The 18358-nt window shown below is 37.5% G+C and overlaps 4 protein-coding genes across 6 annotated transcripts; 2 read left to right on the forward strand and 2 right to left on the reverse strand.

The window, feature by feature from the left end:
• Nucleotides 1-1853: 1853 nt before the first annotated feature.
• Nucleotides 1854-6042, reverse strand: LOC122288875 (homogentisate 1,2-dioxygenase-like). The gene is made up of 9 exons (XM_043095690.1): nt 5764-6042; nt 5267-5497; nt 4330-4409; nt 3858-4025; nt 3555-3730; nt 3366-3435; nt 3087-3241; nt 2626-2709; nt 1854-2427 (listed from the first exon to the last, which is right to left on the reverse strand). The coding sequence occupies exons 1-9, from the start codon at nt 5973-5975 to the stop codon at nt 2206-2208; spliced, it is 1398 nt and encodes a 465-aa protein (XP_042951624.1). The 5' UTR covers nt 5976-6042; the 3' UTR covers nt 1854-2205.
• A 17-nt stretch (nt 6043-6059) lies between these two features.
• LOC122288880 (ras-related protein RABA1f) lies at nt 6060-8508 on the forward strand. The gene is made up of 2 exons (XM_043095700.1): nt 6060-6670; nt 7691-8508. The coding sequence occupies exons 1-2, from the start codon at nt 6450-6452 to the stop codon at nt 8121-8123; spliced, it is 654 nt and encodes a 217-aa protein (XP_042951634.1). The 5' UTR covers nt 6060-6449; the 3' UTR covers nt 8124-8508.
• A 92-nt stretch (nt 8509-8600) lies between these two features.
• Nucleotides 8601-12564, reverse strand: LOC122288874. Its single transcript, XM_043095689.1, has 5 exons — nt 12270-12564; nt 10522-11297; nt 9462-10216; nt 9121-9372; nt 8601-8984 (listed from the first exon to the last, which is right to left on the reverse strand). The coding sequence occupies exons 2-5, from the start codon at nt 11267-11269 to the stop codon at nt 8838-8840; spliced, it is 1902 nt and encodes a 633-aa protein (XP_042951623.1). The 5' UTR covers nt 11270-11297; nt 12270-12564; the 3' UTR covers nt 8601-8837.
• A 30-nt stretch (nt 12565-12594) lies between these two features.
• LOC122288878 (RNA exonuclease 4) lies at nt 12595-18288 on the forward strand. 3 transcript variants are annotated; one of them, XM_043095693.1, is made up of 9 exons: nt 12595-12800; nt 12905-12980; nt 13422-13500; nt 13935-14016; nt 15169-15277; nt 15974-16062; nt 16155-16219; nt 16474-16547; nt 17709-18288. In XM_043095693.1, exons 1-9 carry the CDS (start codon nt 12738-12740, stop codon nt 17774-17776), a joined length of 705 nt encoding a protein of 234 aa, XP_042951627.1. In that variant the 5' UTR covers nt 12595-12737; the 3' UTR covers nt 17777-18288. The 3 variants fall into 3 exon arrangements, with proteins under 3 accessions (XP_042951627.1, XP_042951629.1, XP_042951626.1); XM_043095695.1 differs by having other exon boundaries at nt 12597-12800; nt 16469-16570; nt 17709-17824; XM_043095692.1 differs by having other exon boundaries at nt 12600-12800; nt 16469-16547.
• Nucleotides 18289-18358: the final 70 nt, after the last annotated feature.

The raw sequence follows: 18358 nt of genomic DNA on the forward strand, positions 1-18358 counted from the left end.
TTTTATATAAGCTTAAACTCTGGTCTAAGGTCGTTACCTGTTCATTTTTCGGCTGTTAAAATACATTATTGAACACAGAAAAATAAAAAGTATCGGAGAACATAGGCTTGCAATATTTTATAATATATATATTTATATATTTTAGTTATGCTGTAACGTACGTAATTAGTTTTTTTGGCCTCTCTGCAAATCATACACTCTCTCTGGCCCTATTTCATAAATTCACCTAATTTAAACTCCTACTCGTAAATTATAAATGTTAGTATTATGAAGACATTATATTAAGGTCTGGTTTGGTTAAAACAAAATTATTTTATCTCATCGTATATAATCATTATAATTTTCTTAAATTTCTACAAATTATAATAAATAAGAGAAAAACTTGTATGTTGCCCCTTGTTAACTATTCTAGTTGACTGCTAGTTAACTTTTTTTTTTTAACTTAATAGTTAAGGATGTAATTTTAAGTGTATTTGTGTATTTTTTTTTTAAATATTTAAATATATAAACAAATATGAAAATTAAAAAAAAAACATAAATGTGCTAGCGGTTAAATGAAGCGGTGCTACTCAAGCAACAAAATAGCTTATTCTAATAAATAATTCAATTTTTTCAAATCTCAAAATAAAAACAATTATGATTGGCCAATCTCTACGTTAATCTATGGTTCCAGCTCAATGTTTTGTTGATCTCTCAACTTGGGTTTTGAAATTTTGCACGAGAGAGAGATAGAGATCTAGAGAGAGGGTATATTAATATATCTATCTGCACTGCAAAGCAAGTAATGAACATGCACGCGACAATTATATATGATCTTAATTACAATTGGTAGCTAGCTCTAGCATAGGTTAATTAGTGTTTATTTCGTATCGTACGTACGTACCACTCCCAAATAATGGAATTACACCTAACACGAGACGTATTGCTACTGAACCCGGCGCCATATATAATTGCAATTTTTCATCATGACATCATTCACCGGGCCCTTTAATTTTTTCTTCTATTTTTTGGGTCCTAAAACTTCGTACACCAAGTAAATATTGCGTGAATACATATAATCGTGATCATTTTCCCACTCAAAGAACATGGGAAAAGAAACATATATATAATAACTCGAAAGAGGAGCTAGCCAGTGTACGTACTACTTTTGACACTTTTTTGGGAGCTTCTAGTAGGGACAACACTTGTATATATAGTGACACTTCGCTACATTTGAATGTTGAAGACATCTTAAATAATATATGATTAGTAATAAATAGTTATAAACAAATAATGAATAATTTGTGAATAATAATAAAATAGTCGTAAATCACCTCACGAATCAAATATAACCAAATTGATCAGTACTTAAAGCTATGGATAGAAATATGTTGTCTCGTACCATAATATGTATATATATGCACGCAATGATAGGGCCACATTGTTTATGATGGGTATGCAAGCACCCGTTGAAATCTAGGAATTTTCTTGTATATTAGAAATTGTAAAAAATTAAAATAAAGTAAAATTTTGGCAAGTAATCGGTGTAAAGGGTTTGTTCTATAAACTAGCTTGTAAATTCGGACCAATAGGTTCGGGTTTTGAGTTGTACATGTTAGCGGGAATCAGGATCGCACGTAGATTCGGCCACATTGTGTTCAATGGCTATGTTTCGAACTACTTTTGATCCTCGAAGTTCGAATACAGTTTGGGGTTGTGGGATCCATGGGACAGGGAGAAGCAGCCCTGGTTTGAACGTCGTTAGTCCTGTCAACCATTCATGAGCAAGTCCCAAGCAGGGTGATCATTGCCTAGCATGGACCATCCATGCTATATGCCAAAATGAAAAAAGTAGCAACATTCCTGGCTGCAAATAATGAAATCGGTTCAAGGAACTTTTCAATCTGTTTTGGTGTCGGAGTCCGGAATCTAACAATAATTCTTAGTGCATGCCAATTGATAAATGTTTCGGACAATCCTGTGATTATATATATACAACGATGAGACACAACCATAAGACATAAACAAGTTCTATACGTATATGCACTTAGTCTTCACATTTTCTATAATGCTTTTATTGAGCAATATATGTACATTCCAGACGGGATGGTTGTATATTACTATATTTGCTTTATGTTGATGATAGTGTCCATTATGCACATCCACCCAGCGACACAGGATGGGCTGCAAATTTGGTCTCTCTCTCTCTGTGTTTTTTTTGTGGTCTCAATCATGTCCATTCCGCAGCATATTCACGTCTTCGTCATGCATCCCTTCCCGTTTAAAATGGGATTTGAGTCCAATCCAACAATGGTAATAATCATGATCCATGAAGGGGGACTCGAGAGCCCATGGGCAGATGCGGGGGATTAAATACGATTCAAACATAAAAGCCATGGTATCGGCTATTCTGTAAGGCCCTGCCTCGTTTCCACGTGCAATGGTTGCCTGTGCATTAAAAAACAGGGATGTGGTCACTGGTTAGAACAAGACTATTCGTTGACCATCAATGCGGGTGTTGAGTCCAAGCTTGGATTGCTCCATTGTTATTTGTTACACACACTCAAGGTTAGAGAGAGAGAGAGGGGGGGGGGGGGGGGGGGGGGCTAGCTATAACTTATTTTGGGTTGATTATAAGACGAATACCTCATATGACTTGGTATCAGGACCATGGGGAGCCATGCAGCTATGAAGGCTTGCACCACCTGGGAGAAACCCATCAGCTTTAGCCTGAGAACAAATTTGCGTAATAGTTATGATCTGTGACAGACACACACAATACACATGTATTGGCAGATCTCAACATGAGAATGACCCTAAAATTCGTTGGTTTTAGAGGAGCATCTGCGGATAGAAATGGCTACAATGCATTTAGAACCACAATACAATGATGTTATTCATTTCAAATTTCAAAGGCATTAGGAGAAAAAGCTTGACATTTAAATCTTATTCTGCAGTCTCTTTCTCTATTCATATGAAGGGTTTTTCTTTTCCTTTTTACATTTGGTACTCCCATTCAAAATTCAATTCCAAAACATATTGTTTTTTCCACTCTCCATACAAATAATTTTACAAAGAGCTTAGCAGTTTTAACTCGAAATTTTTACCTCATATCCGCCATGAATGAGGCCCATGAATTCACTCATACAATTGCGATGGTAATACGGAGGCCGGAAGGTATGCTCAGCAACCACCCATCGGGGAGGGAAAATGACAAAATCAATAAGTGCCACACCAGGTTTGTCAGATGGTGCTGTCAATACTACATTACAGTAGCAAGATACCAATAAAGATTATTAATCCCAAGTTATGATTGAACAGAATAAAGATTATTACCCAAACAAATTAAAACAAAAAACAAAAAGCTATGTTCCCATTAAGCATACCTGTATTTATTGATGGATCACCATGATCAATTAAAACAGTATTGCAAGGGCAGAACTTACTTAGATCATACTGCAAGTAAATAATATTTTACTCCAAATCAGGTCCACAAGGATTATCATAATTGCACACAGAAGTGTTCAGTCTCCATGTCTTATCATTGGGATTAATTCTTTAGCAGTAACACCCACCTTATATGGAAAGTAGTTACCATGCCAGGCAACTACATTGAAGGGTGAAAAATCTTGTCTCGCAGTAAACAGTTCACCACCAAACTTCTGTACAATAGTGTAGCCTGGGCAAGAACTCTCTTCAAACCAGGCCATAGGAGCTAGAAAATCCCTTGGAGCAGCCAGACCATTAGCACCTACATGTAATCAAAATTGCAGCTCCACATAATGAATGTTCAACAAAGTAATTTACTCACATGGTTTGCCTAACAAATATTCCAGATTTTGTTCACACATGCCACAGCTAAATGAGAGATTGGGTACCTATGGGCCCAAGATCAGGAAGTTGAAAATGGGTACCAAAAACCTCAGCAACATAACCACGTGTTGGGCCATCAGGTACATTAACAGAAAAACGAAATCCTTGAGGTAAAACGGCAATTTCACCAGGGGAAACTTGCAATCTCCCACATTCGGTAGTAATCCATAGCCCTACAAAACCAGAATAGTGCATTTAAGCTTACAGGCAGGAAGGCATGCATGACTTTTACTCAATTCACATTTCAAAAAAATCGTTCAAGGGGGAATTTACTCATTCTCATCCAAAAATCAATAATTTTCCCTACATCTCCTTAATAGAGGGGAATTTGTATTTCAGGTGAGGACCTCTACAAATTTTACCCCTTCCTAGTCTTTCGTCATAGATGGCTTTCTAACAAGGTAGCAGGGCAAATATATCTAAACAATAATGATCCAAAGAAACAATGCCTTCCAAGGGATTGCAACAATCACTTACTTCCTTCTTGTGGGACTATCAAGAAGTCACCATCAGCATTGCAAAAGGCACAGTTATCCATCGATTTATTGGCCATGTACCTATAAATTGAGTCCCTCTGTTAATCAGGTGAACGTTATAACTTTCACAGTTTCAAGTAAGGTTGCATCAAATCTAGTCTTAACTGAAAGAAAGTGCAATTTCTGAATCCAGTAATATCTTCCAACAATATTTCTACTATAGAATCTTTCAAAACTTGAAATGAAAATGGCTCGAAGTTGAATAAATGAAACAGACCAACTACATTGAAGCATTTCTTACACCACAATAAGGTATCATGATGGTAACATTATAATGGGACATCGAGCAAGTGAACCAGTCGCTAGTTGTCACTGAGCATATACAAGTAAAACCCACTAAAAAAGAACATATTTTTGTCACGTTAGCATTTTAACACGACTTCAATATTGCCATGGTAAACTAACTAGTGACACTTGGGAGAAGTATCTTTAAAGCTGCGACACCAGTTCAATTATGTGTTTACATCACCATCTAGACAGTGGAAGATCCTCTAAGATTAAATTCATCAAAAGCCAGCTCTTTGATAGCTTGGAAATCAAATTAAAACCCAAAGAAAGCATAAAATCATCACAAATATATTTTTTTCCCACTTTTCACAAATTCTTAATCTAGAATTCAATGCTCTTTCTTATTTTAGAGATAATGATAATGAAAACCAGAGCATAATTATAGCTAAAATGAAAGCACTTGTATTCAATGGTTTTCGTAACACTAACAGGTTGATCAATGTCAATTGTAGAAGTGGCTGTCACACTAGATTACTCCTAATTTTCGTTTCACTATCAGAGATTCAATCGAAGATACTATATTAGGAAAAAAAAAACTGGCATAGTTGGATGGAGTGCATCAAATAGACAAACTATAGAGCACCAATTACATGTGAACTGCAAATCCATGGCGTAGGAATGAACTGCCAGCCCCACATACAGTATATAACCCATCAATAAAATCTGTTGGTAAGTGGGGAATATCTGCAGGCTTCCACCGTAGTTGAGTTGGTGTGGTTGAACTGTTGGACTGATTAAATTCGCTCACGAGCTTCCCATGCCCTGGGACACGAGGTTTAAATGGCTCATGCGTAACTGATGGTTTGATCCGATAGAGCCAACTATGGAAAGGAAAAATAAACCGAAAAAACAAAAAAATCAACAGAATTATGAATAATAAAATAACATAACCTGAATCACATAAGATATAGCTTTGGTGAGCTTGAGCGGTCCTCGACTAGAAACAGACGATCATTACAAAGCTAAAAGCCCCCGAGTAAATCGGTAATTTATCCCCAACAAAGAAAAGAAAGCCATAACATACGAGGCTCAGAAGGAAAAGTAGCAGTGGACGTTCCTATTATGGAAAAAAGTGATAAATAGGGACCTGCGGAGGTTGAGCTTGCGGGGCGAGGTAAAGGAGGTGCCGGATATCTGCTCGGCGTAGAGGCCGTAGGGGCAGATGAGCGGGCTGTTCTGACCCTCCGGCAGAGCTCCGGGGATCGCCTCGGACACCAAGTGGTTGCCGAACCCAGATTGGTACGACAAGTCGGGGGGGAAATCTGGCCCGTCGATTTTGCTGACCGGTTTGATCTCCATGTCTAGTCAGTCCTGCACGGCACAAGATCTAATGAACGGAGATGGTGCAATTTATACCTATTTGGAGGGGAAGAGGGATGACGTTGACGACGTGGCAAGATTGTCACTGAAATAATATTAATATTTGTTTTTTTGGTGTGTTTTGGATATATTCAAATAAGAAAAATATAAATATAAATTATTATTTTTAATTAGGCCTGCAATCTGAGCCCAGAACAATAAAGCAGGCCAGTCCACTTCACCAACGTGACATATCGAAGCCCAAACTCAAAGTAAGGAAGAACGAACGAACGAACGAACGAACGAAGGCGACAGTGCATGTAGCCGTTGGCCACCTCCCTCAAATTTGGTTCTCTCTCTCACTCTCTCTCTCTCTGACGTTACGTAGAAAAGTAGTTCCATTGATGTCGGAGAGGACGTTTGCGTCTTAATCATCCGAGAATAAGATCAGAACGGAATAGGAATAGAGAAGTAATGGCGCCGTACAGAGCGGAGGACGACTACGACTACCTGTTCAAGGTGGTATTGATAGGTGACTCTGGCGTGGGAAAATCCAACCTCTTGTCTCGTTTCACCCGCAACGAGTTCAACAACGATTCCAAGTCCACTATCGGCGTCGAATTCGCCACCCGCAGCGTCCGTGTCGACGACAAGATCGTTAAGGCCCAGATTTGGGACACCGCTGGCCAAGAAAGGTTCTCTCTCATTTTATTTTTATTATTTCTTTAGAATTTGTGCTCTCTTTATTCTCTTTTTTTAATTAGTTTCTCATTCTTTTTTTTGTGGGTAAAATTTGGGAAAGAGACTGAATTGTGGTTTTGAATTTGACTTTGGCGTACTGTTTGTTGAGAATGTTGTTTTCGGTTACAGTTGGGGTATGGAACTTTTTATTTTGTGTGTGGCATGTTTGATTGGTTGCAAACTTGGTAAAATGGTGGAGGATTGGAATCTGGGATTCTTCTGTACGAGATCTTAGAAGGGTCTGAAGGCGTTTGAGGTAAACGAGTATTGGTATTTGAGCAATGCTCTGTTTGGTTTCCGGAAATGTAGGGATAGAAATAAAATCGTTTTCTTGGGAAATTGTCTTCGTTAATATCAATTGAAATCTGTTCATGAAGTTAGAATGTTTTTGTTCTTTGGTTGTTGATAAAAATGCTGGTAAAGTTAAGGTATCTGAATCTCGGGTTATTTTTTTTAATTTATTATTTACTTCTTTTAGTTTGTTCTCGAGGTTATGAGAGATCTGGCAAGCAACATTTCCAAGTTAATGGACCTAGCACAAGTACTTGGCTTGATTTAGCCGAGGGCTTCACTTTTTTGAAATATGTGTTGGGAAAAAGCCATCTTTCAGGCGGTAGGATATTGATTGAGTGATAACAAGAGTAGAATGGCGGCAATGGCCCTCCTAATAATGTTCATAATTATTCAGTTCTCCAGCTTTTACCGCACCGATATTTGAAAAATAGATAAAGGAAATAGAAAATGAATTTCAATTTGAGCCGGATTTCAAAATGGAAGAGAAGGATATTATGCAGCTCTCTCTATTGTATATGTGGCTTACTGTGGGCATGCTGAATCCTTTTACTCTTCTTGTTCATGGCAGAGAAGGGCCGTCATCTTTTCTGAAACTTCTGCTCTCAAGTGATCTTCTCAGTCGTAATGTGAAGTCCTGAAATTATAGTTCGAATTACTTATTTATGTTCTTTACCACACAGGTACCGTGCAATTACTAGTGCTTACTACCGAGGAGCTGTGGGTGCATTGCTTGTCTATGATGTCACCCGCCATTTGACATTTGAGAATGTTGAGAGATGGTTGAAGGAGTTACGGGATCACACAGACTCCAATATCGTGATAATGCTTGTGGGTAACAAGGCAGATCTGCGCCACTTACGTGCTGTATCAGCAGAGGATGCTACAGCTTTTGCCGAGAGAGAGCGCACCTTCTTTATGGAGACATCTGCCCTGGAGTCTTTGAATGTGGAAAATGCATTCACCCAAGTTCTAACCCAAACATATCGAGTAGTGAGCCGGAAAGCACTTGATATTGGAGATGATCCTTCAGCCTTGCCTAAAGGACAGACCATAAATGTTGGAACCAAGGATGATGTTTCTGCTGTCAAGAAAGTTAGTTGCTGTTCTGCCTAATTATAGATAGTGATAGATCAGGGAGTCTAAACCTATCTTGCTGCGCTTGAAATCTGAGGTTTCCATCCACAACTCAGGGATCTTCCCACTAAACTTTTCACTGTTCCGATAGTGCTCGAGCATGTCTGAGGTCAGTTTTAACGTTTTACATCCATAGAAATGCTACATATTCCTGCGGATGTCAATATGTTGATGTATAGTCTGTCTTTTCCACTGGTATATTGTTTAAATTCGCAACTTTTCTGAAGCTTTTCTTGTACTTGGTTGTTTTAGAATTGAAAGACATCCGAGGCAAATTCAATTTTGCATCTGATAAATGATTTAGTTGTTTTTATTGCTGGATGACAATGAAGATGACGGGCTGGTTTCTTCTTTTTATGTGTAATGGTGGTCAGTTTTTATTAGAGGAAAAGAGATTTAATTTTTTTGGCAATTTTGCTTCTTGCATAGTCACGCGCCCTATATAAATCAGTTCAATGAACGAAAAAAGTAATGAATTTCATTCCGATCGAAGTCATAATTGGACAAAAAGTCTCTACAGCTGTTGTCAAGACGGGGGAACCACTGGGCCATTTGCCAGAAACCAGCATATAAATGAGTCGGAAATGCAACTGTTACTCCTACATGCTACTACATGTGAAACAAGATCTCAACTTGATGCGGCAGCTAGCTTTACAGTGAAAATCTTTCAAACCCTCTCTCCATTTTTTACGTTTATAACTCCTTCCTTCGTGTGTTCAGTGCTGTAGATTTGCACATTGGGCAGACATTCCTCACGAGCAACCACCTCTTTAAGCAATGCGCATGATACTCGTGCCCACAATCAAGGGTTCCAATCTGCTCTTGATCCTTGTATTCACGCTACAAAATCAGATAAATTAATACAATATCCTGATATATTTGAGTTGGACTTCATAATTCCGGGATAAATTATTACAGAAATATGAGCAGATACAATTCAAACTTCGCCTTCTCTACACTCTGTTTCAAGGTATACCTGGCATATAATGCAAGATTCAGATTCCTGATCCGCAGAAGCAGTCTCCCCCGGATTAATAATAGGAGCAGATGATACATTAGTTCTTGTCCTCAACTGCCTGGTGATAGTTTCCTCCGACAACTCGTCCTCTTCATTGGACCTTACCAATTGCATTTGCACTACATTCAACCAAACCTCATCGCTAGAGTCGGTCAAGTTCATCGCTTGATATAATTGTGGCAGCATTAGCAAATCAAGTATAACAGTTTCCTACACATTAACTTGGACTGTTTAACAAACTTGCAAATAGTTAATTCCAAAGAGAGACAGAAAGAAGATGAAATATAAGAGAGTATTACATCAGCTGGCAGAACTCTGGTGGGTGGTTGGCTGCTATGTCTAAGAGTTGTCTCAGGAGGGATTTCCCTTCTATGAGGACGGTATGTCCGAGGCCTAGTTGGCGGAACAGATCTGCGATGCCTGACAGCCATCTCCAAATTGTTCCGAGCAGGCCTTAGAGTGCGGCCTGAAGAATTCATAGCAAGTACTCTATTTGAAGCTGCAGCTATTTGCTGGTGAGGGTAAATATTTTGGCCTCCCACTCCTCGCATTTGTGGGATCATATGGTGATGATCGTGGCTCCAATTGTTGGTGGAAGGATGAAGATGACGGAAACTATGTAGGTAGTAAATATTTTGGCCTCTCACTCCTCGCCTTTGAGGGATCAGAGGATTATAATGAAGGTAATGATCGTGGTCCCAATTGTTGATTGAAGGATGAAGATGACCGAAACCATACAGGTGAGAACTATACAGGTGAGGGTAAATATATTGGTCTCTCACTTCTAGCACAAACATTTGTGGGATCAAAGGATAATAATAATGATAATCGTGATAATCGTGGCGCCAATTGTTGATGGAAGGATGAAGATGATGGAAACCATACAGGTGAGAGTTAGTATTTTGGTCTCTCAATCCTTGCATTTGTGGGCTCAGATGATCGGGGTGCCACCTATTGAGGAGACCCAGGGTACCTGTACTGCTAGCTGTGTGATAATATCTTTGTACACCCGGCAAACTCCAAGTCCCCATAGAACCTTCAATGGAATTGCTGCCTGTGACGATTGTGATAAAGAAAACAAACACTGTAAGAGTGGCTTTAAACAGAAGCAACCATGCTCATGAGAATAAGCAGCATTTTATCTATATGAAAGCGGCGGAAATGCTTTCACAATCAAAGATACAGAACAAGATAAAATCCACAAAACGATTTCAAAAACTGTTTGCTAATTCCATCTTGTAAGCCTAAAGATAACTTGTTGCAGACCGTAGAGTAATTTGAGTTTCTCGACATAAAATATATCCCATTGGTAAAATAGCGCTCTGAAATGAAAAATCTGATAAGGAATCGATGACTTACCATTAACATAAGATGTTGCAGGAATCTGGTTCGTGAGAGTACTAGCTGGCTGAAAATTCAGAACCATATAATTTCCTGGAATCAAAAGATTATGTTCATTCACCATAAGATGATTCATTCCAGTAGCGCCTGATCTGTATCTCAAGTACCCACTCGAGAGTCCTTCCATGATTGATGGATCACCGAGTTCTCTGTAATATTGAGGCAGCGCAAAAGATGCAGAATCCATCACAGCAACTCCATGAGCATCAGGATGCCATGCATTCGAGGGGGCAGCTGAAGAACTAGAGCCTGAAGATGAGTTACTATGTTGGATAGTCCCAGAAATTCGTTCAGAATATATTATCTCGCGTAGACTCCGGATATTATCTAAATAGTGACTGTTCCATCCATGTTCATATGCAGAAACTCCAGTGAATCCATAATTGCTGGAAAATGGCAATTCACGGGAGGCCGCATACCCATGTGAAGCAGCCCTAAGTGAGGATATCATGTCAGAATGATAAAATCTGGTTGGAGGTGCACTACCTGTGCCAGGATTACGAAGATTCTGAATTTCATCGTCCCAGTACTGCTCTGCTACATATTGGACGCCAACATTAGCTGTGTTCTCCGAAGCTGATACCGTAGGTTGGATATTAGGTTGTGCAATGTTTTCATTTCCTGTGTTCTGGCCAATGTGGCCATGTAGATCCGAATCAAAACCAGTCATGATCTGATTAGTGGATGGAATAGTTTGTCGCCCCATGTTAAGTACCAGCTTGCATTCCACAATACTGACAAAAATCATTCAGGTCATCGGAATTAGGAACCATAATAACAACAACAATAATAATTATTCGTAAATAATAACAAAATTTTCATGCGCTGTTATTTATTTACAGGAACACAATCTTATAATAAAAGTTTCCAAAGCTTCCTGTGGAAAGCTTTCTTGTTGAAAGATGTACTTTTGTTCTTTTTCCTGTTAAAAAACCCAGTAAGGAAGAAAAAAACCAGAAGCGTAGAGAGAGAGAGAGAGAGATCAGTTCTACAGCACATGCATCAGCCTGAAATGGCATAAAGATCCTGCAATAATATCTAAATCCATACAAACATCTACTTCTGAACGATCTCCTCCAAATCAACATGAGAAGCACCCATAAATTAGAATCTGTGCTCTGTTTATATCCAACCAAATCTTCTCTTCTCCACAGTATTTACTACGTTATCACAAGCTTTCAAACTAATCCTACATATCCGTTTGACCTCTACAATCCACAAATCCCATGGCTAGTTTTCAGATGAATAAACTTTAGCAGATCTTTAAAAAAACCAAGATAGAAGAAGTCTTCATACGGTTTCTACCAAATTCATTATCCTTCACAATCTTTAACAAGATGAAATTTTATTCTTTTTCTTGCTGAAAACCCAAGAGAGGGAGAAAAACCAGAAGCAGAGAGAGAGTTCTACAGCACAACAGTCTACAGTTTCATAAAGATCCTACTATAATATCTAAATCCATCCCCATCCAAATAAGCTTTTTCTCTCCACGAGTAATTACTTGAGCTATAGAACTGCTCATTTTTATCCTTTACTTTGACCTCTATAAACAATCCACATATCCCATGACGACTTTTCAGACGAATACACTTCAAGAAATCCATGACGAACAAAGAAAACAATAAATGTTTATACTGTTTCTACCAAAATTCTTGATTACCCAGAAGGAAAAAGTTTGCCATTCAATTTGAAAAAAAAAATTTCACCTTCACCCAAGCTAATGCCAGAGAAGGAGGGAGCCGAGAAAGATGATCGCTTGTTCGTTCTTGCGTCGGAGATGGAAGCTAATGGCTGGGACGCCACACAATTGGTTAAGAAAATGCCTGATTAGTTTATATTTATTCTGCAGTCTACATCCAATACGAAGCCTTTCCCGCCAAAGTTCAGGTTTCGTGGGACGTAAAGAAGACCTTTGGGATTAATTCTTTTTGTGTTCTATTTTATAGTTTGGGCCGGCCCTATTGATGCAGCCCATCTGTAAATTATGTGAATCGGGTGGGTCTCTTCACTTTTCCTGATACAACCCGTTTTCTCAATCAAGGCGGATCAGATTCAAAAGCGACGGCGTTTCTACGTGGCCGCAGTCGCTGACTCGCAGCCACAACGGTATTTGTCCAACGCCTCCCGGTCTAGGAGAAAGTAAAGAAACCCCATTGAAGTAGTACTAGTAGGATATGGGAAGCCAGCTGAAGAATAAGCGGCTACACCTCAATCCCAACTGGGCTCAACTTCAACAAGTACCCCTCTCTCTCTCTCTCTCTCTCTCTCTCTCTCTCTCTCTCTCTGTGCATATGAAACTATATCTTTTCTCAGATCAAAATTCAATGTTTTTGTTGTGCAGAAGCTGAAAAGCCATGACTCAAAACCTCAAAGACCCTCAAAAGGCTCACAAACCGAAAACCCGAAAACCATTCTGGGTAATATATTTGTTAACACCTTATATACTGCTTTGCTTTGCTTTTTTGGGTTTTTCTTTTTTTTTTAAAAAAAATTTATTTTGATAATTCAAGCATTTTATTAAATTCGGAATCGAGCTGTGAGTTACTTATTTATGATTTTGATCTTATTTTTGCTGCTTGTTGCTAATGCTGGTTGGTCTGTATTCGGATTGTATTTTTTGTTCCTTTTACTAGACACAAATTAGTGGCTAGATTTTCTTGTGGCTAACTTTCGGTCAAAGTTGATTTTTCTATGCTATAGGATTGTTTGTATTCAGTTTTGTGGAAATAACTTTCTTGCTTCCCATGAAATAGAGTCGGTTGAATCTTCCATTCGGAAGCAAATACAAATAAATATTGTATAGAAACCATTCCTCTATCTCAGTTCGAACGTTCTTTTGCTAAGACTTCTTTTCACAGGGAAGCGTAAGGAGAGGCCATATGTAGAATTGGACGATTCTCCGATCAATCCTCTCGCTCCAATTAATGATGATATCAGGTGTTTCTTTATATCTATTTACTCTGATGCTCAATTTTATTGCAGTAAAATGTGGGATCTTTTCATTACTTGGATGTGTTATTGTTTCTTTAAGGTACCCAAGAGCTTGTTTTCCATGTTGTGGCTTTCCTTTATTTGGGATAAAGTGACATTGTGACTTATTATCATTATTACTATTATTATAATTATTATTATTATCTCTTGGCGATCTATTTATTCCTCGCTGTTTTTTTATCATGCTATAGCTATGTTACGTTACATTGCAACTTCAAACCACAGTACTGTTAACGCTAAATATTTTCCCATTACTTTGAACACCATCAGGATATCTCCTTTATTCTTCATGTGAAAGCTGAGTTAGTGTAGTCTGTTTCTGTAGCCCCTTTTTTCCTTGTTTCAACTGACACATGCCTTACTTTTTCAATGATTTTCAGTGTAACAGATGTGGTAGCCATGGATTGTGAAATGGTCGGTGTTGGTCAAGGAAACAAAAGTGCCCTTGGTCGAGTTACTTTGGTATTCATTAGTTTCTCTCTTTGTGTGTCTCATGCTTTTTGGTCTTTAAATGACTTTCATCTCTAAGATCAGTAATACGTCCTCGGTCCTACACTTGTCACAAATTCTTACAACTCTTTTTACAACCCAGTTTTAAATGGAAGGCACTTATGTAAAATTTGAAATTCAAATGAGATGGGAAACTCAAAAAAATTAGTATTGGTGGTAATGTCACATTGGCTGGTTGTAAATGGGTTGTAAAATAGTTGTATCTGTATAATTATTCCTAATGAATACACTGCTTTGATTATCATTGAGACACTATTTGGGCCTTTGAAGATGTTTCCTCAAAATAGTCGGTGGCTTCACATCTGCTGACTTTCTTTTTCTTGGGAACTCTAATTTAGGGTTCTTGTTAACTTCTATGTCATATATACATTTTTTTTTTGAAGTTCATATATACATATAGTTTTTAAAGAATGGACTCTCAGATCTGAAGACGCAAATGCAAAGGGACAAGGAAATATATGAAAGAGAAAGTATTAAGGCAGTGTTGCTTTCTGGACCTTTGATGGTTATAGACAGTGAAACAGGCAGTGTCCCTTGCTTGGAAATCTTTTTGTTGTTGAGATTTCATAATAGGAAAGTAAGATAAAAACGAAAGTTAAGGATTTAAAGAGAACAATGTCTTGAACAAGGTGAAGCTATCTTAAAGCTTTTGGCAGAAGCTTCAGGGTGAACACTTTGTGATCTGGACGGATCTGATGGCTATGGTTGTGCAGAATTAGATCAGGTCTTTTTGCTGGAAAATCCACTTTTTGAGTTTTTGAATGAGAGCAGGACAATGATACTAGTCCTGGATTTTTAGAACTTATGAGACAAATTTGTTGATATTTTAAAAGCTTTTGGCAGTCTTCAACTGTTAGGGATAGCAAATGAGAAGTAACCCTCTTCTTATCGTGATATGTGCAGTATATCGTGACACATATACTTAAGCTTGAATTCTAGGAATATGTTGACTTAAAAACTCTTTGAATGTAATGTCCTGTGGCCTACTAAGACTACAACTCCTGATTTGAGTAGAAAAATTAAAGGCCTATCTAGTTAGAGATCATATTTACAGTCATGCCTTTATGCCTTTTATTGTTATTGATTGCTTTTAGTTAATGGCAGGTTAATACATGGGGAAATGTTGTGTATGATGAGTTTGTTCGCCCAGTAGATCGCGTTGTTGACTTCCGAACTGAAATTAGTGGCATTCGACCCCGAGATTTGAGGAAAGGTTGAATCTCTTTTTTACTTTGGAGTTTTAGAAACAATTTGAAAATTGTAGCACTTAAACTCCTGGATTACCTGTATATTTGGCCCTCCAATATTAATTGTTAAGTTTAATTTTGTTCTTTTATTTACTTGAGTACCATCCATTTGATGAGGCTCTTCCTGGTGAAATTGTTTTCTGGAAAAAGAACTTTTTGGTGTGGAGAGAATCATACTTCCCCATAGCTAGTTGATGAATAATAAATTTCCACCTATATTTTGGTAAATTATACGCTACAGCTCAGACCAAAACTCTTTTATTTTTTATTTTTTTTCTTCTTCCAGTTAAGAAGTTCCTTCATCCTAATTTTTAAGAGAAAAGTCATGCTTCTTCATCTCCTTTAGCATCTTAAACAAGTTACAGTGGCTCCCCACCCAAATAGTTCAAGCGAACTCGTACCAGAAAGAGTAAACAATCTCTAGAGGCAATTTCATATATCATGGATAGGGCTGTTTGAAACTGACAAGTCAATGAAAATATACTCGATCTGCCATCTCATAATGGCATTGTGGCTGTTTGAATACCTATTTTACTTGGTCTTTACAAGAAGGGATGATTGGCATGAGAGGAGTTGTGAAAAATATCAATTGCTAGAAATGTTTGATATTTCCACTTCTCACAAAAGAAGGCCCTCATGCATGCTTATAATATTCTCTTCAGCAAAAGATTTTTGGGTTGTTCAGAAGAGGGTGGCAGATATAATTAAAGGAAGGCTTCTCGCGGGACATGCCTTGCACAATGATCTGAAGGTTGATATCTTGGTTGACTGTTGTTTTCTGTTCGATTAATTTTTTCTAGTGTTGTGGTATAACTCTAACACTACTGGATCTCTCCTGGACAGGTACTGCTATTAAGTCATCCTAAGAAGGACCTGAGGGATACTTCAGAATACCAGCCTTTTCTTAGGTACCACTTCACCCCACTCCCCAATTTTGTATCTACTGAGAGCATTGTTATTGACATCCTACCCTATGTGATCTCTCCTAATAACTTTCACAAATTCCTACACAAATTATAATAAACAATTCAACTTTTTCAAATCTCAAAACAATAATAATATTAAAAAATAATATTATAACAATATTTTATTCAACTTTCAATTTTCATCTCAACTCATCTCATCTCAACTCACTATCCAAACTTAACCTGAATTAGGGAAGGTGGCAAAAGAGCACTCCGGCATCTTGCAGCACAGTTTCTTGGCGTTCAGATCCAGAATGGGGAGCACTGCTCTGTTAGTTCTCTAATCTTATGCTGGTGATAATTTTTTAACATTTTGCCAGTCAGTATTCAAATTTGTGTGCTTATCTCATTGCTACACAATGCATATGCAATATCGTTGATGGGGTAATGCTATTGATGTCATGACTCCCTGGCTTTGGACCCTAGTTGGAACTTGACAGGGCTGGCTCTTCCATTAGGCGACTTAGGCAATTGCCTAAGGCATGTAGTGGAAGAAGGCCCCCCCAAAAAAGTCTAAAGTATAATTTTTTAAAAAAGAAAAAAAAATCCAATTAAAAAAATTAATTAACTCAATAAGAGAACATAAAAAATATCAAATAGATATTATATATGTCATTATTAGTTTTAAAAGTATCATACATAATAATTATTTCAAATACTCTCATTCTAAGAATACACTTCTCTTTTGTCATTATTAGTTTAATGTATAATGTGAAAACTATAAATAGCAAAATTTAATTTTCGATTGTTCATAAAAAATTTTTGTATGATCCTTTGAAGAGGCAAGGGCCCACTTTTTCCCAAATATGTAGGTTATGGAACTTTATTGACAATAATGATTATAATTGCTTCTAGGGCTCGTTTAGATATTAAGAATATCTCAGAATATATATGAATATTAGTAAAATAGTTTGAGTTAAGATGTTTTATTGGATTTTAAGAAATGAGAGAATAAGTTGAATTTGAGAATATCTGAAAATATCTGAGAACAGTTGTGTTCCCAAACTGCCCCAAGAGTCTAAAGCACTTCTTGTAAAGCTAGATTTGATAAAATCCTCTCTAAATTGAAATTTTCAAATAAAGATTAAAGTCGTTTATTAGTTAAAAAGGTAGTGTAAAATCTTAATTAGTAATTTTACTTGGCAAACGATAGGAATTATTTTTAAATAAAAATATAATGTTTATTTTGTTTTATTTTATTTTTTATTTTTAAAAAAAACCTCAATCAAAATTTTAGCCTTAGACCCCTAACCCATTGAGCCGGCCCTGGCCATTGATCATCTTTAGAAAAGAGAGAAGGCCAATTATCCAGTTTTGCTTCATAATCCAGTTTTATGATCTGCCCATATTATTACTGCATCAGTTTCTTGGCGAAGAACTTTGCTGAAACTTTGAAATTATTGAGCGAATTTAATTGTCTCCTATTGTTTAGATACAAGATGCTCGTGCTGCAATGCTTCTTTATCAGAAAAACAAAAAGGAGTGGGAAAAGAGTGTTAAAGATCAAATGCGTCTCAAACAAAAACAGAAGAAGCGCAAGCAGAAAAAGAAAATAAAGAAGGGAGATGTTACCATTGACAGTGTTCGAACTGCATTTTAGCAATTGCTGCCCGATGATACTCGATGCTTAGTTCCCCGGATCATTTTGAAACTCGATCGCTAAAATCGGGCTCACTTCGAATCCACTGGCACATTGTCCGTGAGGTTGAGAAGGAAACTCGAAGAGGATACAATACCATGCTACTAGAACCAATTCCATCCAACTCGTCCAGCCGTCCAGGGGGGTACACTTTGGAGAGCTAGTCTCATTATTTAGGTTGCAATCTTGCATGTTGGAAAACAATTATCTTATTATCATTGGGGAAGAAATGTTAGTGTTTTTTGTTTTCTTTTGGCTGATAATTGCAGTAGAGATGTATCCATTGTACTCTTGCTGGTGAGAAATTTATGTGCCCAACGGGATGGATGCCATTTTCTCAAATTAAAAAGAAAAAAACAGGATTGGAAAATAATTTCTACATTTATTTACCTTATTCTTCCTCGTGTGTATGTATTAGCTACATCTGAGGGATAAAGCTTTTG

The sequence above is a fragment of the Carya illinoinensis genome, chromosome 12 (assembly GCF_018687715.1).
Source record: "Carya illinoinensis cultivar Pawnee chromosome 12, C.illinoinensisPawnee_v1, whole genome shotgun sequence".
NCBI lineage: Eukaryota > Viridiplantae > Streptophyta > Magnoliopsida > Fagales > Juglandaceae > Carya > Carya illinoinensis.

What these genes read in the sequence shown, in the direction of transcription:
- LOC122288875 (XM_043095690.1), bottom strand. Translation starts at nt 5,975, where the DNA reads ATGGAGATCAAACCGGTCAGCAAAATCGACGGGCCAGATTTCCCCCCC. An exon ending in CGCAAGCTCAACCTCCGCAG is followed by an intron (nt 5,498 to 5,763) that starts GTCCCTATTTAT and finishes TCCTTTCCATAG; the next exon opens with TTGGCTCTATCGGATCAAAC. An exon ending in GTAACTACTTTCCATATAAG is followed by an intron (nt 3,436 to 3,554) that starts GTGGGTGTTACT and finishes ATTTACTTGCAG; the next exon opens with TATGATCTAAGTAAGTTCTG.
- LOC122288880 (XM_043095700.1), top strand. Translation starts at nt 6,450, where the DNA reads ATGGCGCCGTACAGAGCGGAGGACGACTACGACTACCTGTTCAAGGTG. An exon ending in GACACCGCTGGCCAAGAAAG is followed by an intron (nt 6,671 to 7,690) that starts GTTCTCTCTCAT and finishes TTTACCACACAG; the next exon opens with GTACCGTGCAATTACTAGTG.
- LOC122288874 (XM_043095689.1), bottom strand. Translation starts at nt 11,269, where the DNA reads ATGGGGCGACAAACTATTCCATCCACTAATCAGATCATGACTGGTTTT. An exon ending in CCAGAGTTCTGCCAGCTGAT is followed by an intron (nt 9,373 to 9,461) that starts GTAATACTCTCT and finishes GTTAATGTGTAG; the next exon opens with GAAACTGTTATACTTGATTT. An exon ending in AATCTTGCATTATATGCCAG is followed by an intron (nt 8,985 to 9,120) that starts GTATACCTTGAA and finishes CTGATTTTGTAG; the next exon opens with CGTGAATACAAGGATCAAGA.
- LOC122288878 (XM_043095692.1), top strand. Translation starts at nt 12,738, where the DNA reads ATGGGAAGCCAGCTGAAGAATAAGCGGCTACACCTCAATCCCAACTGG. An exon ending in CCAATTAATGATGATATCAG is followed by an intron (nt 13,501 to 13,934) that starts GTGTTTCTTTAT and finishes AATGATTTTCAG; the next exon opens with TGTAACAGATGTGGTAGCCA. An exon ending in AGAATGGGGAGCACTGCTCT is followed by an intron (nt 16,548 to 17,708) that starts GTTAGTTCTCTA and finishes CCTATTGTTTAG; the next exon opens with ATACAAGATGCTCGTGCTGC.